Source organism: Pavona decussata, unplaced genomic scaffold, assembly GCF_977016875.1.
Source record: "Pavona decussata unplaced genomic scaffold, jaPavDecu1.1 SCAFFOLD_50, whole genome shotgun sequence".
In the NCBI taxonomy this organism is placed as follows: Eukaryota; Metazoa; Cnidaria; class Anthozoa; order Scleractinia; family Agariciidae; genus Pavona; species Pavona decussata.
Window position 1 is genome coordinate 159,150 of NW_028145472.1, and position 26,636 is coordinate 185,785.

The window sequence follows — 26,636 nt, forward strand, 5'->3', positions numbered from 1 at the left end:
CTATGTTCCTTGAAAGTTATACTGTTTTTGAGGTATGCAGTCATTGAACGCAAACTTGCGAGTAACGAGTTTGCTTTTGTTAGAAAAAATGTTTTGTGTGCAAGAACTACTAGAAAAAGCCAATTGGCTACTCTATTGCTTTTAAGATAATCACGGCCATCAAATGGAAACTTTCCAGTTTCGATCAGATAGTGTTATTTTTTTGGCAAATGATAAGGGAAGCAAAAATATTGACGAGCTTCTATGCCCTTTATTAGAATTCAAGTATTACTTTCACCTTATCTGTTCAGTTTGCTTGTCTTTTGTATGCTGCATTGATGTCATTTCCCTGATGACTCGTACAAGAATCATCACGTTCACCTTAAATAGAAGAAGAAGAAGAAGAAGAAGAAGAAGAAGAAGAAGAAGAAGAAGAAGAAGAAGAAGAAGAAGAAGAAGAAGAAGAAGAAGAAGAAGAAGAAGAAGAAGAAGAAGAAGAAGAAGGAACAAGAGCATGAGGGGGAGGAGGAGGAGAAAGAGGAGAGAAATCAATCAGCTTCTTCACCAGTGCCAACTTATGTAACTTTCGTAATCCAAAACGTGCAACCGTTTCAAGAAATGCAAAGGTTTTGAAAACTTCTTTCGTTTCTATACATTTACAAAGAACTTCTGGAATCTTTTACCCTAATTTTTAAAGTCTTGGAGCTTCAGGAGCAGACTGAAACGCCACTTGCAATACTTAAAAAAGGCATATTTTCTTGCTAAGGAAAACTAAAATATATGTTCAGATTTCGGGAAAACATTCAACAAAAAAGAGTCGCATCTTAAATTGTTGGGATGATACACTACTTTCAACAAAGTGCCATGTCCATGACTAAAAGTCACGTGTAAATGTAGCATCTCACAAATAAACCAACACCCTTTTATAGGTCGGTGGACACTCTTGTTTAACCCTTCGGAACAACCCAGGGGTAGATTATGGCTGATTTCAGGTAGGAGGGAACTTTGGCTGGGTGGGAGAGGGGAGGGAGGGGTTTTGGCTGCGCGGACTTAAGAATTTTAAAATGTTTTTCTCTGTTAGAAACAAAAGCCACAAACAACTTTGTGATTTTGTCTAAAATTAACCTGGAAACATTTAACGTAAACCTGTCAATTATATCTTAGAGGCAGAGTCAACAATTTAATTGCTATTTATTATTATTATTATTATTATTATTATTATTATTATTATTATTATTATTGTTATTATTTTTATTATTATTATTATTGTTATTGTTATTGTTATTGTTATTATTATTATTGTTAGTGTTATTATAATAATAATAATAATAATTATTATTATTATTATTATTATTATTATTATTTTTATTATTATTATTGTTATTGTTATTGTTATTGTTATTATTATTATTATTATTATTGTTAGTGTTATTATTATTATTATTATTATTATTATTATTATTATCATCATTATCAAGGATCGATTTCCATTTCGACTTCATGTAATCATCGTCAAGTATGGAGAAAAATAAACGTAAGTGGAATATATTTACACAGAAAATAAATGAAATCTTGAAATTCACATGAGAGTTAAATTTACAATTACCGTATTTATTCGACCCTGTGTGCTTATTTAAGTTTGGGCGCGCGAGGGTGGGCGCTTATTACTTTCCCAACATTTTCGGCAAGACAAAGCAAAGTGTAAAAGCTAACACGAACAAGCCATAAACAAAATAAAAGTTTACTGATTGCCGTTTCTTAAACCAATTTTGGAACACAACTGACGCTCTTTCTACTTCACGCTGGGCTAGTACAGAGATGGTATTTTGTCGGGAGAAGGATGAGGGTGGGCGCTTATTAAGTTTTTGGTCTTTTAAAATGGGCACGTATTCGAGGGTCGGCGCCGATTAATTTTTTTGATCTTTCAAGTTGGACACTTATTCGAAGGTGGCCGGTTAATCGAATAAATATGGTAAATAAAGAGTTTCGCGCGGATAGAGTCCGCTTGAATGTTTATTGTCGGTCTTTTTTTAGGTTCCGTAAATCAGTGTGTCGAGTCAGCTGTTACTTACAAGCTCAACCAGCAGAACAAATGAGACAAATATCCAGATGAGACCATTAGCAGATGACAGCCAGCAGCTTAGAGTTCAGTAAATAAAACAACAAAAACAACTTTAGCACACCAGTCCGTTCCACTGCTTCAAACAAGCAAACAAAAGGCAAATAAGAACTTTTTCCTATCATAATTCATTTTCTAGCGGTTAAAATCCACCGCCGGTGAAAGCCGGCCGACCGATAGCACTGTACTATTTGCCGAGCATAAATTAGCAGCATCACTATAAGATCAACAAAATATGACTACCTGGCATTTGTCAGGTGCAGCGTCCTAGCCGGAATACTGAAAACTCCCGGTTATACGCCCCTTCCCTTCCCCCCCCCCCCCCCCCCCGCTGCCTCCCTGCTTATAAGCCCTCCTCGGTTATAGACCCATCTGTATGTAAAAAAAAAAATTATTCCAGTCATAAACCCCCTCCTTTTCCACTTATTGTCCCATCTTTATGTAAGCCCCCCCCCCCCCCTCTAAGAAAAAGGTACAGTATCCCTTAATAAGTATCCCCGCTCATAAGCCACCGCTCCCCCCCCCCCCCCCCCACCTCTCTTTTGACTTGTTGTCTTGAGAAAATCACATTCACAGAACATTGAGAACAAGTAATGTACGGGAAAAATGATGTAATTATTAAACCTTGTGAAGTAGGACTGACTTCTTTTGTTATGTTCTGGATATAGTTTAAGTTAGAATTTCCAATTTGGTCTTGCAGTGAAATAAAGTACGTTTTGTTATTTTTTTATTCCGTTTATAAGACCCCTACTTCCCCCATTCCGGATATAAGCCCACCCAAAACCCGTTATAAGATATTGTATAAGCCCAGGGCTTATAAAAGGGATTATTCCAAGTGCGAAGCAACTGGTCAGTATTGTTTGAAAAATTTTGGTAGAACTGTCAAGGTGTTGATTTAATTTAAAGGTAATAAAGATGCAAAGCTACTGGCACGGTTTGAATTAAGAACGTCGATAACAGAATGTAAGAGAGGATGAGCTACCTTATCCTCTCCTGCCGAGTGTCAAGAATGTTCGATCCACTTGAGGGAATGATCGTGCGATATTAACCCACCCAGTCAACAACGCTATACCTCTTATCGTGTGGCAGAACTTTCCCCAAATTTAATACGATGTGAAAATTGTCCTCAGTATGTAAAACTATACGTTTACCGTCTATGTTTCATTAATGCTAAAATAAAAGTATATTTAGATTTCACTTTAAGTGATAACCGAATGCTTTATCAGTATACCAATCACTGTGTAATTACATAATTTCAAGAGCCCATCCTCCCTTAATAGTTTTATTGTATGTCTTATGAGAGCAATACCTTTAATTCTCATGATTCATCCAAGAAAACTGATAAGTGGAGAGAAATTAGTGATCAAAAATGAAATGATAAAAAAACAATACGAAAACTTACTACTTATCGCTGACAAAACTCTTGATTCCATTTTTCCCTGTGGCAATACTCAGCGATATGGAGACCAAAATTGCGGGAGTTCCTGAAATATAGTAAATAAAAGTACTGGCGCGTCATTTGATCCCAGTAATTTACCACTGGCCTAGTGAGCTAGTTTCATGCAATGTCAAATTAAATTCCTTTAAATCACTCGTACTCTGTTCAAAACGCAAATTCATATCTAATTTTGAGAATTAAATCTAGTAGGCGAAATAACGGTTTTTACAAGCCTGAAATACGCCATTTCCTCACTCGTTTGTGATACTCCGTTGGCCTTTATTTAATTTACAAACTTGGGTGCATTGCGAATCCGAAGCCCTAAATAGCATTTAACCATATTAATGACATTTTTGGATTATTCCCTTCTCTCCCACAGCTGAAAAATCGATCGCATTTCCGTTAGATCTAATGGTACCACTTGGATGTTGTGAATACGGAGTACTGTGAAGAGGCTACTAACTGATCCATTGTATTTCCTACCCTCCCCCAGTGACTTCCTTATTTGGTATAATTACCCCCACCACTGTTACGTGTAGTAATGTTGATCACCCTATGCATCATTGCTAGAGTAATTAGGAAAACCCCCTTGCTCCCTCGAGTGTGATGGCACTCCGGGTTACTTTCATGTCATAGATCCGGAACCACAAATATATATTTTTAGGAATGTTAGTTGTCTCTTACTTGCGGACTAATCTGACTTGCTTTCTGGGGCTATAATTTAGGTTTAACTCTTTACAATCTGTGGGTGTCTCTTGTGGTAACGTTCCTGATTTGCAATTTATTGCCTTACTGGACGGTCTCACTTTCGGCAGACGCGTGAGTCGTAGTTTGTGGATATCCCGTTGTCCTAAAATAGCTTGCAGTTTCAGACCCTCCAAAATCAACTTAAAAATTTCCTGTTATTTATAGTGCAAACATGACACTTCATTTCCCTTTTGTTTAGAAAAGATATTTCTCCACGACCTTTTTTTTTCTGATTTTTAAGTACTAAGCATTTTTCTCAAATAAAATGAAAAAAATGTTTCTCTAAGGATACAAATTACAATTCAGCTCAATTTCTCTTGATACAATTCAATTCCAATTCCAATTAAGTTTGATATCTTGCTCGGTTCTAGGAAGCCTATAGTTAATAAGCTCCCGGCTTCTATATAGGCTTTCTAGCCTTTTACACATTTAATATTGTAAATAGTTAAGTATATGAACATTGTAATAGTAAGAATATTGTGTGTCGTCTATAATGTATTTATAATGTATTTTTTGGTTAATGGAAAAATAAACGAATTGAATTGAATTGAAAAAAAAATTGAATAGTCCTATGCTTCTTGCTTGAATTATAATCGACACAGAACTCCGGGTTTGGAATGATTTAGATTTTTAAATCCTCATCTGTAACAATAACCAGGAAAACAACAACAACAACAACAACAACAACAACAAAACAAAACGAAAACATCAATACCCCAGGAAACGCCATGATACACGGCCATTCTGTTGCTGACGTTATAGACTTTGACAACAAACAAGTAAAGGTAAATTCCCTCCACAAGCATCCAACACAAGGCAGCCATGAAGAAGTACTGCATCAGAGCTGCTACTGTTACACAGGCGCCCTGAGGAAAACGGAAGGAACCTTGGGATCAGTGTTTTGATGCAGGTTGCGCACCAGTAAGTTGTCCAGAGAAAGATTGATACATACTGTGTATGCATGTCTGGAATAAACCGCAATAAGAATTACGCTAATAAAGCAGTTACGGAGGAAGGCAACATGGGCATCTGCAATTTGGGAGGAATGGCTTCTGGGAAGTATAAGATTTTAAGAACGGGTTTAAATCACAAACGAACGTCAAATCTAAGGGTATCCTTCTCCAATAAATCCCATATTAAAACTTAGTATGTTTTGGCTTTTAACTGCTGTCAGTTCCATTTTTTTTTACAAAATTTTTAAGTGTAGTCGACGATCCTGGGGATTACCCCCTTCTCTGTCATCCCATTGGTCTGTTCTGTTCTTCGTTCAACATGTGTTTGAGAGCTTCCGTTAGTTCCTCTCATCCCACATTGGTACTATAGCCAAGGCTGTATTTACCTCTCATGATCACCCTGAAGGAATCTCGTATACACCAATTAACAATGGTTGACCGTTTAACACAGGTACATTTGGCTTAAGAAATTTACGGAAAAGACGCATTTGTCTTAATGGCAGAACGAAATGACCGTTAAGTGTCAAATATCACCGTTTGTAATTTGCAAAGGAAGTTAATTGCGATTTTGGCCGCGCGTTAATTTGTATTTGCATTTCTTATTTTCCGAATAGAGTTTTTAAAACAAATAAAGACAATGAAACTTCTCTATTTAGGACTTTGTGATAAGAAAAGAAAAAATTGAGGACGTTTGCACCTTGTTTTCGGTGGCATCAATCCCTGCAAGAAATGTGATTTGTCCTGCAAACAGTGACGTAACCAAACTCACACGGATCTGAGATAAAGGTGCGTGCTTGTCTCTGGTGGGAGATGAACATACAAACGAATCAATGAAAGTCAACAGTTCCATTTTTTTTTTTTTTTAAATGAACATGTCTTATAAATCTTTAAAACAATCCAAAGGCATTAAATTAAGGCAAGAAATTAAGAGCGTATCGATCAATCAATCTACCAAGAAATCAATGTATCAATCAATCAATGAATCAATTTATCCATGAATTAATCAATCAATAAATCAATTACTCAGTCAATTAATCAATCAATCAATCAATCAATCAAACAATCAATTAATCAGTCAATCAATTAATCAATTCAATCAATCAATCAATCAATAGTGTGATGAGAGGGTTGTAATTAATTCTTTAAAAAAGGGTAAGTTTGGCTACCACGCTCATTTAAATGACGTGTGTTTGGTCCAAAAGTAGCTAACTGAGGCGGATGATCTGTGGAATAAAAGTCGTGTGTGCGGGCTAGTATGCTTTCTTTGTGTAGTCAATTCAAGTCCTAACAAAAATCATACGACATGGTTTGAGCAGGACAACAGAAAACAAATCCAAAGAGTATACACTCCCTTAAGGCTTTTATTAAAACTTACGTTAGCAGAAGATAGCAGATTACTGTGATCACAGCTCCAAGTAGAGACAGCGTCAGACCCACATATGTGAGAATTTTTAGTATCTCAATCTCACCTGGTGGCTGTTGAAAAAAATAAATAAATAAATAAATAAACGCATCACCGCTGAAAAGGAATAACTTCTTACGAATAAATGTCTAAAAAAAAAAAGACCCTCAAAATGAAACTGTTTCAGCGATTTTTTTTTTAATTATTTCACTATTTTTCAGTTTATTTGGACGCTTTGTTGTGGTTTCAGAAAAACATTCCAAGATAGAGGATCCAAGATGGCGGCTATTCAGAAGTAGTCACGTCATTCTCACGACATATGACATTATCGTTCTATTTTTTGCTTCTCAAAGGAAATAAGCTTGGGGACGCAAATCTCCATCCAGGTCTCATTACTCTGATGCTGTTGAAGTTACATAAGGAATTCCTAAGACTTAGGAACTAAAACAAACAACGGTCCTGGAATTTCGTCCTAAATAAAGTAAAGAAGTTTGCTCCGTCGTAGGACAAATTCTTATTCTTTAAATGGATCTTGCCATCGGAAATTACTACGAGACTATACTTGGAGTAATCCACCTTCCTCCGTGCATGGATTGTCCAAACCTCCTTCCCAGGGTGTTTCCTTTTCCACTGAAGCTCCAGGACAAGGAGAGCCCCTGGCTTGCTGGAAGAAGAAAATCTAATTTTTGCCTGTTACATTGGCTAAAAGAAACACGACCTTAGGCTTGAATTAATGGCTAAATCTGAAACGGATTGCATTAAAGGAGCACAAGGTAAATTGAAATGAAAATCTTGATCTTGAAAATTGTTTTCCAGATTTAAAGATTGGCATAATGCGATGGATTGATGAAGTGAATAGTGAGAAATATTTAAACTTACCAGAGATTTGTCATTGTCATCATCACTGGTACCGAAGTCCATAAGAACGGCAAAATGAGTCATGTGATTGCAGACGCACACTGTTTCTGAGCTGGTTGTTTTCTTTACATGGCATCCTTCTCCTGACCAACCCTGAAAACTAGAGAAAGAGAAAACCGTTTTCTAAATGGTTGAAATTACTGACGTTTCAAATAACTATTTTCTAGTTTTAGGCTTTCTAAAACTTCATTATCATTCAATTGCTGGATATCCGACGCTTGCGAAGTGCTGTAGTTAAGTTTGGTTGCCCCCGACAGGCTTACACTTTTTTTTGTTGTTGTTACACACGATCGGGTGATTTTGTGGCTGAGCCTGATCTTGAAGGAAAGGTTTTTTCGTTAATAAGATGAAAATCTTTTAGACATACGAGCCTGAATTTTTTTTTTTTTTTTTTGTTAAGGTCCTTCAATAACGTCTAGACGAGGGAAAAGGAGGGGGGAGATTCGACATTGCTGCACGACTTCCAACGTCAATACTCTATTCTCAAAAATTTACCTGAGAATAATTTATTTGATGTGGCAAGTGCGACAGAAAGGTTTCAGAAATAGAAATATTCCTGTTTTTAATGAGCAAAAAGTAACTTTCTCACAGTAAATTTCTTGTTCTTAAACTATTTTAGTGTTCTGTCATCAGTTTTGATTACTTTTCTACAAATTTTGGTGCTTTTCTAAAGTTCTGAGGAAATGCGAAAATCAGACAGGGTGGATCTAAGATGGCCGCTGGATTAAAACAATGACATAATTCCCGCGTAATAAGACGGCAACACTTCCCGTCGCGAATCTCTTAGGAAAAACCTTTGGACGTACTATTATACACAAAGTGTTGTGAGACTTACTCTTGAACTTTAGTGGAATGGGGGCAGAATACGTCCTCCCATCCCATAACCAGGGGAATGAAAGAAGACCGCTATATATTAAGGGCTATGTTATACGTGGGCCGTGACTTAAAAAAGAACATTTAGTATACGTGGCTTTACATTACCAGTGATTTACAACTGATGATAAAAAACACATTGTATAATAAATATATGTTACTATAATATCGTTAAATAAAAATAAAAATAAAATGATTCAGATCGATTCAGAAAACTGTTAACAGCCCACTGAGAGAATAAAAAACCCTCGTCCGTCGGTTGGTAAGACGCTTAAAGAACTGTTAAAGAAATAGGAAAACATTTTATTGTTCTAATCCCATTAATTATTGCGGAAAAGGCAAAGCCACTTGCTCACTTGTCGTCTGAGTATTTCCAAAATACACATTCTCTTTCCTTTCCCGCAGGCTGAAAGCAAAAGCATTGGCCTATTAGAAATAAGTTAATATTCAAAAAGTATTGGGAAAAAATCAAACTTGCGCTCTGTTCAACAAATGTCATTCACGTCATCAATTTTTAGTAAAGTTTATTTCCTTTAATTGTTGTTTTACGGCCGGCGATTTTTATTAGCTTTTCTTGAACTTAATTTATTACATTCACTCGACTTGTGAATTTTCCCAAAACTGGTAGGCATATGACTCGCGCAGCCCGAATCAGCTATCACGCATAGAAATCGAGAGCGAATACTCTAATTATTTTAGTATAAATCTACTTGTCGTTCAAAACTTAACAAGTAAATTATCCAAGTCCTGCTCACAGACACTTCGAAAACGGGAAGAGGCGGGCTGAATTTTGTTGACAACTGTTACTCGCTATCTGTCACAGAATAGATAGCGGGTAGCGCAGCCAATCAGAGAACGGCATTCGTAATGGGACACTAGTAGATTTAAACTAATAAGTGTTATACACCCTAAAAAGGGAGTTATCCTGATAGTCAAATGGATGGATATTTGGAAAAACAAAGTAAACAGAAATGTTAGACAATTGAACAGAATATCTAAAGAAAACTAATAACTTTAAAATAAGATAAGAACCAAGGCGCCTTCAAATTTATCTCCAAAGTTGGTAAATTATCAAATTCAGTGATTACTAAACAGTGCGGTGGTCATTTGACACGTCACCTAAAATTAAATTTGGTTGAAGACAGTCATGAATAAGACTATACGATTTGAACAGCCTTAGCTTCTAATTAGATTTAAATCACGTCCATGCGCCAAGCCATCTATCAATTTATACGAACAAAGTTTGGTGCGGTTTTTTTTTTTTTGCGACGCCCGCAGGTCAAAATCAAACAAGGTCATTGGACCCTGCGACTATTTTCGTATAAATGACTACTCTAGTCCACCCTTCTGTTATTACATTTAATTATTATGGTTTTTGTTTTCATTGATACCTTTAAGTTTTTGAAGACCAAGGTGATGCTTTTTTGTAACACTGCTGAAGGTGGGTACAATGAAGCTGACATTATTTTCGTATTTAGAGCCCTGAAATGGAAGTGCCATAATATGACAAATAATGCACTTTGTAATATGGAATGACCAGCGACATGACATAAATTAAAGTAATCAAACTTACACATACATTTTCCAGTAGTCTTTGATTTACCCAAAAACTGCTCCCTGACTGTTTGTATTTCAGTTGGCCAAACAATGGACACAAAATCTGTTACACTGCAACTTTCGCTGTCATGAATCAATGTTCTTTCCCCCATCCCCATTTTTCTTTAAATTTTTTCATTTGCAATGCGTGGATTTAATTAAAGAACTATTACCAACGCAAAAGTAACTGAAGACCCCAAAAATTATATGACTCGGGCTGTTGGACATAAAAGCAGTGCTTTGGTTAGTTGCCCTGTCATTACGGCCATTTGGAAAGTGTTGTTGGCACACCTGCTTTTGTTGGTTTTGTTGGATTCGGTTTTTTCTGTAAACAACTCATGAAGGTCTTTGTACATAACACCCAGCACTACTGAATCTGCAAAAAAGTAAAAGGAATAAAGAGGGAATGAAGAAAGAAAGTAAAAACAAAAAACAAAAAACAAAAAAAACGATAAAAGAAAAATAAAAATGGGAATTTTTAATTTAGAAGAGTTAATTTATTTCTACTCCCTCCTCCAAGCTCGATTTAAACGCCTGGCGCTATTGTTTAAAGAGCAGATAGCGTTGTTCAGCATATAAATCGCTATCCAATGGATAAAATGTACTTCAGAAGGAGCCCATTATATTTCAACTATTACATTGTATTAACATTTGGATCATTTTAAAATGCAATTCCAGGGAAGCGGCAATAGTATATTTAACAATTAGATTATGAGCTCGAGATTTCTATCGCGTGATAGTTGATGAGGGCGAAGCCCGAATCAACTATCACGCATAGAAATCGAGAGCGAATAATCTAATTGTTTTAGTATAAATCTACTAGTCGTTCAAAACTAAACAAGTAAATTATCTATTTCCTCATCGCAGACACTTCGAAAACGCGAAGAAGCGGGCGCCATTTTGTTGAAAATCGCTACTCACTATCTATCACAGAATAGATAGCGAGTAGCGTAGCCAATCAGAGAACGGCATTCGTGATAGAACACTAGTAGATTTATACTAAAAGCCATTATACTATGCCCGAAAAAGAGGGACCATTAATTTGTCTTTTGGTTATTCATGCAAAGCGAAATGGAGATCTAGCATTAGTCTTGATTTTTTTAAATAAAATAATTATTATCCTTCAGTATCCGACGCGCGATCGTGGAATAATTGTTAATTATTTTATTAGCTGGATAGCAACTTTTCCGGTGACAAAGTTATCCGCTCTTTGAACAAGTGGGGTCCGGCGGATGGATAATTTTGACAAAGATATACCAGTCATCCTTCCCAAAAACCAACTGAGCCGGACGTACTGTGTATCTATATGTGATGTTGTTCTACATTAAAAAAAAAAAAAAAAAAAAAAATAAATAAATAAATAATAATAATAATAATAATAATAATAATAATAATAATAATAATAATAATAATAATAATAATAATAATAAAATTAGTAAAACAGACCCCAGATTGTAATCATTTTAATATTTAGAGTCTGGGTTCTTTTAGGAGTCACATCGGGAGTCTGAAAAGGAAATATAAGGGAAAATACTTGAAGTCAAAGTTTCTATGAACCTGTCCTCGTTATTATTATTATATGACAACAAGTGTTACTCATCTTAAGACTACTAAAAATCGAAAATACCTAACTTTGATTTAATTGCTCAAGGCCTTCCGTAGATTAACAAGCAACTCCGAAAAATTTCTGAAGACGGAAATCCAGAAGAAGAACCTCCAAAGATTATCGAAAAGAGGATGAACATTTCCAGCAAATACTTCCCATAGACTTTTTAAGACAGTCAACCGAGGTTTCGAAACATTAGCGGGGGCCGTAAACAAGTTGAAGTTGAAGCCCTTAGTTGCAATTTCAATCGAACTATTTGACAATGAGAATTATAAAGCAAATAAAGCTGACAACTTACTAACCGTTTTGATAAAGATTTTCAGCGGGAATCTTGATGGAGTTTCCTCCTTGGGTGTCATAAAGACTAAATTCACTTTCATTTTGGTGAAATACTCGCCGAACCTGCAAATCTAGAATAACATGTAAGGTTCAGAAGTATATCTTGCTTTCATGTGACGCCATATAAAAAATAATTTTTTTAAAGGTTTAAAAACCTTTCATGTGACATGAACCTTTTATTGTCGGTGCTGTTATTTGCTGAAGGTCGTACAATTAAAAGAACTACTTAACTCTTCTCCTAAACTCCTGAATAAACGTTTCACTGACCTACGTTATCTGTGGCATTGTATTGGGTCATAGAACCATTCAGTTGTTGTTGAGCAAATCTGACAACGTAATCTTCAAAACCAATCGTCGTGAAATGTACGTTTTCTTGAAGTTCTCCGTCTTTTGTTTGATTGTTAATAGCAGATACATTCTTGAAGTCCTGGATGGTCGTTTCTAACAAGGACGTTGCATTCTGCATGAAGGAATTCAAAAACAAGAGTACGAGTTTTTCTGAATAGAGAAAGACTGGTTGTGCACGTGAACCTGTCATTTTGGCCGGAAAACGAGATAGCTGTCGTCATTTTACTATACGTTTTTTTGATGAAAACGTCGTAGTGGCCAAAACAAGTGCTCGAAACGTAGGTGATCTCGTCTTTTTGGAATCACAAACATGACAGTAGCTATCACGAGTCAAAATAACTGCGCCAAGTTCGTCGCTGTCAAAGGGTAAATGAAGCTTCCTGGGATTTATCTCTACTAAGGAGAAGTCAAATCTCTCATTCGTAGTGGCATTCTATATTCTAAAGGTCTCTTTTATATCAGTAGGTATAATAATTGGATATCTTTTATTATGGTCCTAATATTTGTAGAAGTTTTCCTCATCCACTCACTCTAAACGTGGTTCAGTTTGAATCTCTGTCGCCTCATAACTGGGCACAGTATTGTGTATAAATTAGTCTTTTTTTCAAATTCTGTCACCTTTCTAGGGCTTACTATTTTTTTTTAGTTTATATAATATGTATATAATGTTATGATGTGTTAATATTTTATATTTATATATACTGATCAACTATTTTAGAGTTCTCTAACAGAGTAGTGATTCCTAGTTGTTATACATATTGCATTACTTTCTCTGTCCTTGTGTTTGCTTTTTGTTGTGTGTGTGTGGGTGTGTGAATTTGTGCTATCTTGCTGACCTGTCATTTATTTTCACTTAATACTGATGTCAACTGGCTTCCTGGCTCCGCTAGCCCCTATGGTTATTCCTTGCAGCCAGTACATAAGGCAAGAGAGTACAAATTAAGATTGTTGCTGTTTAATTGCTGTATGTTAAAAAAAAAAGTATGTTTACGTCCACTGGACATAATAAAATTAATTAATTTGAACCAGACTTCACGCCAAACAAAAATCAATCACCTGTAGAACAACCTCGTTCCCAGGGTCTCTCCTCTTCCCGTCCAGAACAGGAGGAAGAGGAGAGACCCTGGGAACGCGATTGCTTGCAGATAAGATTAAAATATTCAATTATTTGTAGGACGATGGTTAGCGTAATAATCATTGTTTAATATCAAACCTGTAAAGCGTTGTCCTCTTCAAAGTCTATGTCTTCGAGAGAAGTAAAGAAATTCACCATCTAAAGTAAAGGAAATTTTTGCTCGCGTTAAGGAATGCACGTTGCTTCGTGCTTTGCATACGGATGTGTTGGTATTTGTCGCGTGAGTTATTTTTTGACAGTGTGCGCGATTATTTGTTATCAGGTATATAAGGTGTTCTTTGCAGATTCAAGGTCACTAGACGGCATCTCTCGCTACCGTTCTGTTAATTTTCTTCTATTTGCTATCGTTTTTGTTATTATATTTAATCTCTCATAAAGGTTATTACCAGATTGTACATTATTGACATTATTGTTAGCTTACGTCTTCGTTAGCTGTAGTTTGTAGTACGTTTATTCCTGTATTTTGCCCGTGTTCTAGCTATCAATAAACGAGATGCCTATTCCTGATTCTTGTCTGCGTTTCATGGTTTCTAGAGTGATTTGCTCTCGTTTCACTGCAGAGTGATTAGAAAACAAAGATGTTTTCTTACTTTTACAGTATTGGTTTAAAAATCTTTTGTTCGATTTAAGCTTAAGCAGATTCAAAACTATTTATTGAAGGTGAATCATTGTGCTACGAGTTAAATAAACATCCATAGAGGCCCTGGATAACATCAGTTTATTAAAAAATACTGGATTATTGGGTAACACAATTCCAGAGCTTTGATAGGCTTTAAGTGACCATTGGGATATCAGCCATTATAATCCATCAAATATTTTCGCTCGCGCGCGATTGGTCTAAACGCCTCACGTGACCGAATATACCCGGCCCCAGCTAAAACTGGGGAATATCCGATGATATTCCCCAAGTGATATCCTCCAATTTAAAAAACTTCAAGGCGCGTCCTGTTTACAATTAAAATTAATGTCAAGATAGGGGAACGGTTTGCTTTTGTGACAGAAAGAGAGATGAACCTGATGGTCGATAAAGCAGTATCAGAAAACAACATACGCTCTAAACGTTTTTGACGGTAAACTGTTCTTAAACGAAATGTTCAAATACTCAAGCTCGTTGCTACATGTTGCAAAGAATATTTGAAGGATAATAACCACAATGGCCTCCATTTGGCTTTAAAAATATGCTCAGATATTTGTCCTTGGACATAATCTGCTCCCCGAAGCTCACAATTTTTCCCGAAACTGTTCGCCTCTAGGAACAGATAATGTCCGCGGACAAATATCTGAGCATATTTTCGCGCCAAATGGAGGCTATTGTTTATTTATGCCATGGTCGAGAAATGGCGGCCATTAATTTGTCTATGTTATCTTTACCTTACAAATTCATTTCACAATCGTTAACTTTATGACATAAAATAAACCAAATGGGCAGTACCACATAATGGTAATTTAAACCGCCGACCGGTTGGCGGAGTACCCGACTACCGTAGAGTAGTAGTGGTAGAGTACCCGACTACTGTGCGGGAGGTCGCGGGTTCAAACCCCGGCCGGACCAACACTCGAGGTCTTTAAATAACTGAAGAGAAAGTGCTGCCTTTGCTCTGACATCTGCAAATGGTTAGACTTTCTAGTCTTCTCGGATAAGGACGATAAACCGTAGGCCCCCTCTCACAACCCTTGTTCGTAAATAACTCTGTGGGACGTTAAAGAACCCACTCACTGTTCGCGAAGAGTAGGGGACGTAGCTCCCGGTGTTGTGGTCTGGTCTTTGTGTGTATACTCTCATGGTTGGGTGGGTAAATGCTGGGAGATATTAGCTGCATTAAGCTACTCTGTAAATCCGAGGGTACATAAAGATATGATGATGATGATGATGATGATGATGATGATGATGATGATCGATGAATTTCACGTTACAGAAGAAGTCGAAAAGGCATTTGTTTTCACAATGCATGAACCGTAATGACTGCACAAATAATAGTAATTTATAGTTAATTGGTATTACAATTTCCTAGCTAAAATTTCAATGCTTAGTATTTAAAACTCTTACCAAATTCTCTGAAAGACTCTCGTTTTGTGTATCCGGCATTGAATTGTCTAGGTGGGGGAAAAATGACTATACGTCACCAACCATCTCATTTTACAACGAATGGAACAGTTACCGAGAATCGCACCAAGCAGCCTACGTACGGCATCGTTTTGAACTTTTTTTTCTTCACAAAATATATCTTAGCTAATTCTACATTAAACAGTGTTCCATTTCTTGCTATTAGGAAGGATTTGCAATAGATTTAAGGTACAATACAACAATGCGTTATGTAGAAAGGGCGTGGATGAAGTGCATTATTTGAACTCAGCGAAATCACATGAGGCTACCAGTCACATGCAGATGAATAGAATACAGGCTTTAATAATGTCGGAGCGTATATAAACGTCTGGGGAAATCTCATATCATGAAAGTGATATAGGAGTATTTTCCGTACAGTTTCGAATGCCGAAAGATGTGAAGGACATGCCATTATCTCTTTCTTAAGGTTGTTCGGAGGATTGAAAAGGGGTATATAAAATGAGACGAAATTTATCCTAAATGTTGTTATCGATACATTAAGCGGTACCATCTAGGGAAAGAGTAGAAAAATTTACCCCCTTTTTGGAGTATTCATGATGGTTCCTAAAAGAAATTATCTATTTTTAAGGAAAAATAAAGTAATTAAGTGGTTTTCCAGCAAACTCGTCTAGTAGTAAACATCCAGAGCAATCATTTTGCGTTTACACGCCCGATAACAACACTTATGCAGCTAATTACGATTTTTAATATCTTATGGGACTTTTATAAAGGGGTCGACACATTTTAACGTTCACATTGCTCTCAATAGAGAGTTGGCTTCTATTATAAATAACATCTAAGTACAAAGAAAATCAGAAGTAATATAATATATTATGGCTGATATCTAGATTAATATTCTTACTCACCACTGTTTCTGCAAGGACAATTTTTAATGTCAATAAGAGGAATTATACCACTGTTGTTGCACCACTTTCCACTTGTCTTGAAGATGGTCTGATTATCATCAGAGGTGCTAGCAAATAGAACAAATCTGGGCCAAACAGTGGGAACAAAAACAAGACTTGCGTTTTTCGTGCATATCCTTTTCTTTGGACTTCTCACTGGGTACGACTTCCGGAAGCACAAACGTTTACGGAATTTTCTTCGCAAGCATTTTGTCAGCGGCTTTAAAATAGCGTACCATTTGTGCGTATTTGTTATGCTGTTCAGCTGCTGGCAAGTCTGTAATTCACCTTTCGTGCTGATTGTACAAGGATTACGACGCTCTAATAGAGAATTTAAAGAAATGTGTTCTTTTTTTTTTATGATTATTAACAATACAGTGAGATGACAAAAACAAATTTTCAGGTTTTTCTGGTTGGCAAAATTAGTAACAGCCGAACATAATTTGCAATGACAGCGTAATAGTTATTTGTTTGTACTTCATGTCTGCGTCGTCTTTTGCCTGCTACAAGTAAAAACAATGTAAAAAGGAAGCCTAAATATTCACAAACTTTCACAATTTTTCGGGTGCTTTTAAATTAAAACAGTCGATACTTGTTTTGCCCGTTATTTACAACCTGTGAGCGTATTTTTGTGCGCATCTTCAGCTGGTTACACTGAAGCTGTATATGAAGGCGAAAGGTATGGAAAGAACAAACTGGAGCTGTAGATGGGAGAGGGGGATGAGGGGGTTGAATACACGGACGTCAGGGTGGTGGGGGTGATGCTGTGGGGTTCTAAATTAATGTAGAAACTGCTGCCTGTTTACTTACCATAGGAAGCCTTACTCCCGATGCTACAGTTGCACGTGTCTAACTTGATAGTAAACAAACTCTTCCAGAAAGGTCTCCTGGGTTTCACGTGAATTACTTTGACAGATGAATAATCGTTGCTTCCGTTGATGATCAAGAATTGTTGGGAAACTGCACGAAACTTGGTAGAACACTGCCGAATCCATTGCCGTGTTGGGTGTATATTGAAACACGAAGCAAAAAGTTGACACCAAGTGGAACATGGTGGATACCGATAATCAGTTATCATAGCTGAGCAACGTATCCCGAACTGAACGTTACCGTTAAATGCATCCTGTAGTTTGGAACAATTTTTAGTCAGTGTATCCTTGTATTTTAAAGACTCCCCAGCATTACAGTGTTTGCCTAAATGGACAAAGCAAAAAACAAATTAATTGTATTAGACTTTTAATTATTGCAATGTTTACAAATTTAACATCTTACAGAAGTTAATAACTTGTAAAAGCCAAACAGTCGCACAAAAGTAAGATCAGGCTTACATAGTAGTACAGTAAAAAAACGATATGAGGTTAATGGTGTAGATGTTGTGGTTCAATTTTATCCTTGGTTTAATTGTTATTTCTCATTGTTTTGGGGGTATGGTAATGTACGATCTTGAGTTTAAAGCAGTGGGAAATAAAAGTAAACCAAGGATGAAATTGAACCACAACATAGACACCGAAACAGTCTGCTAACAACTCGAAGTTTAAACTCGCGTGGAGACGGACTCTCTGAGGTGTATAGACCTTTTTTATTCCTTCGCGTTTTTGATCGCATATTACACATGTCACATTTCCCTTTCTTGTGTTTAAATCAACAAACTCGATTTCATCAAATATAACTCCTCTCCACCCTGTGTTTTGTCTTTGTTAGCTTTTGTTTCTTGCAAAACCACATCTAAAGTACACAAATTCATAAGGGCTGATAATTAAATTCAAGTGAAACTAACGTCATAAAGGCTTATTGAAGCTGTTTGTTTCTTGTTAATGCTAGAAAAAACAGTCAAGCTTTCAAACGCGAATTTGTTCGCATTGCAAACAACCAGGAGGGGGGGAGGGGGGGGGGGGGGTAATAAAGCGTGAGATAATGAAATAGAAAACAAAAAGCATACTAATTTTGAAAGGAGAATGAATGTTACAGGGCTAGAAAATTAGTTGTGGTTTCGCGATGCAGCATTCCATGTTTAGATTCTCAGGTTTACCAATATAATTAAGTATTAACGAGTGTTTGGTTTATCCCCAGCGTTGATAACTAAAGGTAAGTTGGCCACTGTAAAGTGATTCGAGTGCTGACGTTTCGAGCGTTAGCCCTTCATCAGAGCGAATCCGTAGCCAATCGCTCTGATGAAGGGCTCGATCGAATCTCTTTACGGTGGCCAATTTACAGTTTAGTTGTCAAATCTGTTGATAAACCAAACTGATTCGTTTCCACTCTCTACTGACGCAGGCACTCAGCCTCATCCATTAGTTCTGTCAGTGCCCAACTCGAAGGCAGCATGGTCCTTTGGGCACTGCCCACACTAAACCAAACAAATTTCTCCTAATTCTTTTTTATCCTCCTTTGTAATATAAATGTTTATTGTTTTTATGTATTGTACTGAATCTCGTTGTTTGTGTGAAAAATAAAAATGAATTGAATTGAATTGAATGTATTTCTTTTATTTTTTATCTTGTTTACATTTTCTCTTATACAAAAGAAGGTGGAAACGTTCGTCCGACAGCATATGGCAAATTGAAAGTAAAGAAACGATGAATTCAAACACAAAGACATCTTTTGCTTACTCAAGATTATCTTCAAGAAGACAGTGCCTTGTAGCATCGTGGTCATTTTCTGGTCAGCGTTTCACTTGTGACTCGTCGCCCCAAACCTGATACCGAACTAAACCGCTTTTTATATACTTCAGCCATAGCGTTAAACTAAGGTTGAAAATTTATGCAAATAACCAAAGTTTCTGCTTTGTATTAATTGCAGCTGCAATACCAAAAAAGCACTTCAGACACTATTTAGCCATCTAAAACTATAAATATTAATCGGTGTCATTAATAACAATGATCGGCTCGAAACAGAAGGCATTTTTCTTAATATTCCTTTTACCAAAGGCAAACATTACTCACTCCTGCTTGGTCAAGCGGCGAAAATACTTGCTCTTGATTGGCTGTGTACGCCGTTCTACATTAATTTGGTTCATCTCTATTTTGTGCACAACAACAACGAATTCATTCAGGTTTTTGGGAGTTTAACCTTCTAAGTCGAATTATACTAAAAATGCCTGGAAATCAAGAACTACAGCTGTAAAGGAAATTACTAAAAGCAAACTTTTGTTTTTTACCAGAAACTGCAAAAGATTATTTGTGTCAAACTAAGCTAAAAACTTGATCGGATTTGTTTGGTTGAAAAACTGAAATCATTCATGGCGACCAACGGGTTTTTACCACGCTAACGCGTTTTCCAACGAACAATAACCGAACTTTGAAAATGCGCGTGGAATTTAATTCGTAAATAAAAAGATTACCCTGCCTCATGCGAATAGTATACCGTGATACAAAACATCATCTGTCAATTGTAGCTAAAATATCATCTTAATGTTTCTCACGTCTATTAGAGATTAGCTTTTAACTTTTAACGCAACCGTCAGCCCAGCTCTTCCAGATGTCTAAGTTTTAAGAGTGTAGAAAAGATTAAACACTGTAATATTAAAAGCTAAATAGCCACTATAAAACAGGTTCTTTAGTACCCTCTTATCTTCTCGATGGCAGATCAAGGTGGTCACTCTGCCTTGTCCTCCTACAAACTATATCCATACTTAATCTAAACAATAACCCGCTAAAATTGTCAACAATGCTAATGTCCAAACATTTCTTAACTAGGCTTAGAACATGCTCTTCGCGCCTGCTGGCAAAAGATTGGTAAGCTAGGTGCCCCAACGCTTCGTCGCTAATAATAGTCGGCATCATGCTTGCCGCGCGCCTCTGTAGCATCTCATTTCCCTGACTTTAATCTGCATTAACACTCCCGCAAAAGTTTCATGCAATATCACAGAAGGTCAAGAGTAGAGAGAATAGAACACTTGTATAGTTGGTACTGGCTGTGTGCATATTGATGTTCTTCCTTGTCCGACTGAGAATACCTGTTCTCTTCCTAACTTTATACCAAACAGGTATTTTACATGCGCATTCTACGTAAGCGACTTATCTGGCACAGTAACTCCAAGATACTTAAACTCGCACACGCGTTCAAGATCGAAAGATGCAGAAAAATATCTGGCATATGCTTGACCCTCGTAAAGAAAACACATTCTCTCTTACATTCGCGAACAAAAGACTGTAACCGATCGAGCAGCCACTGATATACTAAAGTCAGCTCCGTGGTTAGAGTATCAGAAATTTTCTTAGCATCCCTAGCAGTATAATACATAATTGTATCGTCGGTGAACGTTCAAATTTGACAAAGCTTAAAAAGACATCGGGAGATTGTTAACAAATAACACAAACAACGTAGAGGGATGATCGATCCCTACCTGAAACCAGAGTCAATCACACACGGATTCAATAAGACCTTATTAATTCCGCTATCAACAATTTTCTTTTTCGAAATGCTTCAGCGCACACAGCAGAAAGAAACACTGATGATAGTAGCACAGTAATAATTAGTCTTCCATTTAAAGATCAAGTGGCCGCTAATGCTGTTCAGAAGCTGTGAGTTACACGATCTTAGCCGCAAGATTAACCCTACGTATACATTGCGGCCAGTTTTCGTAAGCAAGAAATTGGGGCAAGATTTCAAACACGAAGAAATCAAGCCGTCGATTGCGAATAGGCAGTGTGTTGCAATTGTTTACCATTTTTTATATGATCTGTGCGATACAGATCATGTCGGGTACACACAGCCCGACACCTTCATCAACGCATTGCTGAGCTCAAAAATTCGGCAATCGGTAGACATTTCTTAGAAGCCCACGGTAACAACAAACTTTTGAATGAAAGCCAATTTAGAGTTTTAAGAAAGAGCCAGGGCAAATTTGATTGAATAGTGTTTGAAATGCTGCTCATCAAGAATATCAAGCATAATTTAAATATCCAGACGGCCTCCATACGTGCCAAACTTTTGTTTAATATTTTTTTTCTCACGTTACAGCTTTTTTAATCAGCCATTGTTTTTGTTGTTTTTTTTTTGTATTTATAGACTACAGCTTACAAACATGTTTTGACTTGATAATGACGCTCAGCTAACGTCGAAACGTCGTCGTTTTTTTAGCAACTTTTTAATCTTAAAATGATTTTAAGAAATATGTTATCGCGATTTTTTGTAGTTAAATGCTTTTCTAAATCACTTCTTCTTCGTAGAACCTTAATGGACAGCCATTTAGTGTGTGAATTCTTGAAAAACCTTGTCTAAGAACGTTTAATGCATGTTTTGACGTGTGAATATCTAACCAACAATTTACTTGAGTATATTGCTGTCTCATCGGTCCAAAGAACAAAACCAGTTATATCTATTTTTCCGAGAAATTCCCAAACATTTCGGTGCATTCGCCGTTGAAGATACTAACAATACGTAATGCCGTTTTGAAAGGAAGCTTCCAAATTTATCCAAATTAGACCAAAAATGAACTGATAACCATTTTTAAAAACTGGATAGTTATGTTTAGCTGGTCATAAACACATTTAAACTTGCAAAGCAACCGTATATCGCCCCCCCCCCCCCCCTATAGAGAACGACGAAACTAGAAAAACTGAAACCAATACTGACAAATTTAAGTTTCCCTGAACTCGAACAAAAGATGGCATTCATCTGATCTATTATTCTAAAGAACAAGTAAATAAAAATGAAAAAATATGTTTTTGTACGTATTTTAGTCACAAATGCTTCCTCGATAAAATCAAATGTACGTATTAGCAAGGAAACGAGGTTTGGTAAAACAATAGTTCGCTAGATACTAAAAAATCAATAAAACATGCTAGGGTTATACCGCGCTGTAAACGGGTTTTTCAATGGGTTATTTTCTCGGTTGCTTAAGTTATGGATGAAGAAATAAAATTCCTACCTAAAGTTGGCAGTTAACAGTTATGAATTCAATACTCACCCATGATCCAAATCGTGCCAAAGAAGACAATTCCGTGAACTGCAAAGACAAGTCTCATGTCTCCTGTTAAGCGTTTACATGCCCGTCAAAAACAAGGTTCAAATTATAATTGGTTCATGCGTCAGCGTACTTTCATCGAGATATAAAGCACGCGGGAAGTTTGGAGAGCACGAAAGATGGGTAAGAGTTGCTCGAGGCGTAGCCGAGAGCAACTGTAGGTTCTTGAGTGCTCTCCAGATTAACTTCCTAAATGCTTCACACACAGCTGATTCGTGAACCAATTGTTCTCGGTCGCGTTCTTTTATATTTCTTTTCATTGCGTCGAGATTGTCCAAGAGAAAACGCATACGACTTCGTATATGACCACATGACGTGTCACATACGGGATGGCGGATGCAAGACAAATAAGACTTTAACATTCATAGAGAGAAGTATCTCGGAAATTGTTAATGACTATATTAAATCATTCCCTGGCTTAGACAGTGATGACGGAAAACGTTTGCAAAAGTTTGCGTTTTAATACAATGTCGGCTATCACCTCCAGATTTGGTCGAATCGAAACCGTAGAACAGTTGAATGTGGCCTTCACGAGGTAGCCTGCGTGGCCAACGTAATCGGAGAAGGGGAGGGGATGGCCCCGAACTCCCTTTTTTTTTGTTTTTTTTGTTTTTGTTTTTGTTTTTTTGTTTTTTTTTGTTTTTTTCTCGCTTTCCTCGCTCTCCCTCTCTTTCCCCGATGTGCTCTGTGAGTCACTATTCTTTCGTATCAAAATGGCGTCGGCTGTAAAGCGTTCGAGAACGACTTCCCTTAGCGCAGAGCGGGTTCTGGAGTCGTTAGAACGAAAAGGTGATAGCAATGATGGCATGTCGAGTGGCGAAGAAAGCGAAAACGTAAGGATTAAAGCCCGTGGATTAAAGCATCCGTATGAAGCACAAGTTAGAGAACAAGTCCTGAGGGAGCGAAGGGGCACAATGGAAAAAAGAAAGAACAGCATAACGTAGTGCGCCAAATTTTTACCTCCACTGTTATGCCGGCAGCCTTCCGCGACCCTTCCATAGCTTTGGAAGGGTCGTAAGAGTTTGCGTGAGGGCTACAAAGAAAGATTATGGTCGTTTCATTCGGACGCGAGTTGCGAAAGCGCGGATTTTGAGAGTGGGAACGTACTTAGCTTCATGCGGAGGGCAGAAAAACCCACCTTCCTCAAATCTGTATTTAGCCCCGTACAGTTCAATAACTAATTACTGCCTGAGAGTATATCAGCGCAGAGGTGCGAGAGTTGGTACGCGGTACGGCATGCATCCATGATTAGAGCAAGAGGAGGTAGCTTGAACATGGTGCATTCGGTTTCGTCTGATTGGCAAATTAGCGAGGGTGGCAGTTGTGCAAGAAATCATGAACCTTTGGAAGGTTTGTCACACGAGCAGCATGCGAATGAATTCAACTTCGCGCAATATGAACATAGATGGAGAGCATGGAAAACGCGAATGCCAAATCGAACAGAAAAGTATACAGAGGTTTTGCAGCTTTCTTCGGGACCTTCGCAAGATGCTGCAGAACGCTCAGAAAATTCAAAGAATTCCAAGATTCGATTCGATTGAGCATTGATGAACAAGCAGAATTAGAGCATAACTTGACAGTTGAAGAAGTTAAAAACTCGCTACTTTCCTTTGAGAAAAACAAAACTCCGGGTAAGGAAGGCTTTACAAGAAGAATTTTGTGAAACCTTTTTCGACAGCTTTTGCAACGAACTCTTAAGTCCTTATAAGGGAGCCCTTTGCCGTGGTAAATTAGCAGTTTCGCAGAGAAGAGGAATAATTTTCTTAATACCAAAGAAATGATTGTGATTTGATAGAAGTTTCTAGCTGACGCCCAATAACTCTTTTAAATGTCTATTATAAAATACTATCAAAGGTGATTGCCAAACGAATCGCAATATTCTTGCCTAAATTAATCCACTCGGACCTAACTGGTTTTGTAAAGGGAAGAAATATCGATCAGAATATAAGATTATTGAATGACATAGTAGAATACACGAATTTTGAAAAGCTTCCAGGAATATTTTTTTTTTGTAGTTTTCGAGAAAGCTTTTGACTCAGTTGAATGGAACTTTATATCGAAAGCTTTGGAGCTTTTAAATTTTGGTCCTGTTGAAAAAAATGACGTGGAATCTGCGGTGATGAACGCCGGCTTCTTGTCAAATTATTTTAAAGTCTCAAGAGGAGTACGGCAGGGTTGTCCACTAAGCCCTCTCTTGTTTATTCTTATAAGAAACGATTTGGAAATACATGAAACAAGAAATATAAGTGATAAAAACTGACGTTTCGGTGCATCTTGCACCATTGTCAAGGTTACATAATTAATTATGTAACCTTGATAATGGCGCAAGATGCGCCGAAACGTCGGTTTCTATCACTTATATTTCTTGTTTCTTTTTTCTTCTTGCGGTAGAAATGTTAGTATGTAAAATTCGTCAAGATCAAAGCTGCAAAGGTATCAACCTCCCAAATCAACAGGAAGTTAAAATCTCTCAATTTGCGGATGATACAGCTCTTATAGCTCGGGATGCTACTTCTCTTAATTGTTTTCTTCATAATATTGAAATGTTTGGTAATGTCTCAGGTCTTAAATTGAATCGCACAAAAACTAAAGCAATGTCGATCGGCTCTTTAAAAGGTAAAAATTCCAAGATCCTGAACTTCTCCTGTACCAAGCCGGGGTCCAATAAAATCACTTAGAGCATATCTCTTCTACAACGAGGATCTAAATAATGAAGAAAATTTCTTTAATAAGATCCTTAAAATGAAAACCAAATTGAACCTTTGGTTGACGCGAGACCTTACAGGTTATGGCAGAACTCTGCTTGTAAAAAACAAGTGGTATTTCCTATATATACAGCATCCATGCTCATCGTTCCAGAATCAGTAATCAAGAACACCCAGTCCCATCTATCTTCTTTCTTGTAAAAAAGCAAGAAAGATAAAGTGAAAAGGCAGGCTATCCACCAGCCACTCTCAGAAGGGGGTCTCAACTTTCCGAATTTTAGGACCATGATCCAATCGTTACGTTTAGCTTGGCTAAGTAGACTGTTAAGTGGAACAAAGGATACATGGATGGCTATAATTCCTAATTACCATTTCAATAAACACGGAGGTCTGGCATTTCTTCTTAATTGTAATTACAATGATGCAAAAACTGCTCAAAAGTTGCCCCGCTTTTATCGAGAACTCTTAAAATGTTTTAACGATGTGAAGAAAAATAGTCTTCAAGATAAAAAATAGTCAATTTATCCTGTGGAATAATCAAAACATTACAATTGATGGCAATTGAGTGTTTTGGAAATCTTAGTTCGACAGCAATGCCATACGTATTCATGATTTTTTTAAATTCAGAAGGGGATTTTCTTTTTCTTGATGAAGTTCAAAAAAGTTTAAACTTGAGTTTTTTTTTTTTTTTTTTGCAATATTTACAATTATTATCTGCAATCCCTACGGATCTCAAAAAGGAATCTTTTGAATCCTCAAATACAGTTTTGCGTCACGATTCTAAAAATCTCAGAGGACGTAGGTTTTGATCTCATGAACTAACGTTGCAACAACTATTATAACTTTTGAGTTATAATAGTTAATAGTTAATAGTTTAATAGTTAATAGTTAATAGTTAATAGTTAATAGTTAACAGTTAACAGTTAACAGTTAAAAGTTAACAGTTAATAGTTAATAGTTAATAGTTAATAGTTAATAGTTAATAGTTAATAGTTAATAGTTAATAGTTAATAGTTAATAGTTAATAGTTAATAGTTAATAGTTAATAGTTAATAGTTAATAGTTAATAGTTAATAGTTAATAGTTAATAGTTAATAGTTAATAGTTAATAGTTATAATAGTTATAATAGTTTAATAGTTATAATAGTTATTATAATTGGAATATAATAAAACTGAGAAATCTACTGCTGTCCCAACTTCTATTAAGACTTAGGAGAAGCAATTTCGTGTGATTTCAGATAATTGGCAAAAAGGGTTTAGCTACATTTATACCGCTTCTAAATAAATTAAGACAGTTCTCCTTTACATTTTTACATAGAATAATATTAATTACGACTAGAAAAGAGTTGAAAAGATATAAATTATCCGATGACGATCTCTGTCCTCGATGTTTTAATCCCGATTCCATCGAGCACACTTTCATTAATTGTCTTGATTCCACCTCTTTCTACAACCTTACACTTGGGTGGTTCAATGGCATACATAATACAAAGATAGATCT

General features: G+C 36.6%; 1 protein-coding gene across 4 annotated transcripts in view; it reads right to left on the bottom strand.

The window, feature by feature from the left end:
* The window catches only part of LOC146481342 (adhesion G protein-coupled receptor L3-like), a 39,501-nt gene that overhangs the window by 1,746 nt on the left and 11,119 nt on the right, over positions 1 to 26,636 (bottom strand). Inside the window, exons 1-17 of one of the 4 annotated variants that reach the window (XM_085108433.1) lie at positions 23,391 to 23,518; positions 17,273 to 17,656; positions 16,424 to 16,783; positions 15,501 to 15,547; positions 13,532 to 13,591; positions 12,238 to 12,430; positions 11,934 to 12,041; positions 10,317 to 10,401; positions 9,821 to 9,911; positions 8,786 to 8,835; positions 7,518 to 7,656; positions 6,612 to 6,712; positions 5,934 to 6,036; positions 4,999 to 5,149; positions 3,501 to 3,582; positions 2,052 to 2,118; positions 278 to 360 (exon numbers count right to left, since the gene is read on the bottom strand). In XM_085108433.1, the coding sequence (XP_084964559.1) occupies positions 278 to 360; positions 2,052 to 2,118; positions 3,501 to 3,582; positions 4,999 to 5,149; positions 5,934 to 6,036; positions 6,612 to 6,712; positions 7,518 to 7,656; positions 8,786 to 8,835; positions 9,821 to 9,911; positions 10,317 to 10,401; positions 11,934 to 12,041; positions 12,238 to 12,430; positions 13,532 to 13,591; positions 15,501 to 15,547; positions 16,424 to 16,783; positions 17,273 to 17,540 (1,988 nt within the window). In that variant the 5' untranslated portion in view covers positions 17,541 to 17,656; positions 23,391 to 23,518. Of the gene's footprint in view, positions 1 to 277; positions 361 to 2,051; positions 2,119 to 3,500; positions 3,583 to 4,998; positions 5,150 to 5,933; positions 6,037 to 6,611; positions 6,713 to 7,517; positions 7,657 to 8,785; positions 8,836 to 9,820; positions 9,912 to 10,316; positions 10,402 to 11,933; positions 12,042 to 12,237; positions 12,431 to 13,531; positions 13,592 to 15,500; positions 15,548 to 16,423; positions 16,784 to 17,272; positions 17,657 to 19,071; positions 19,161 to 22,373; positions 22,511 to 23,390; positions 23,519 to 26,636 lie in introns of those variants that run through there. The other 3 variants (XM_085108431.1, XM_085108432.1, XM_085108430.1) reach the window with 3 other exon arrangements.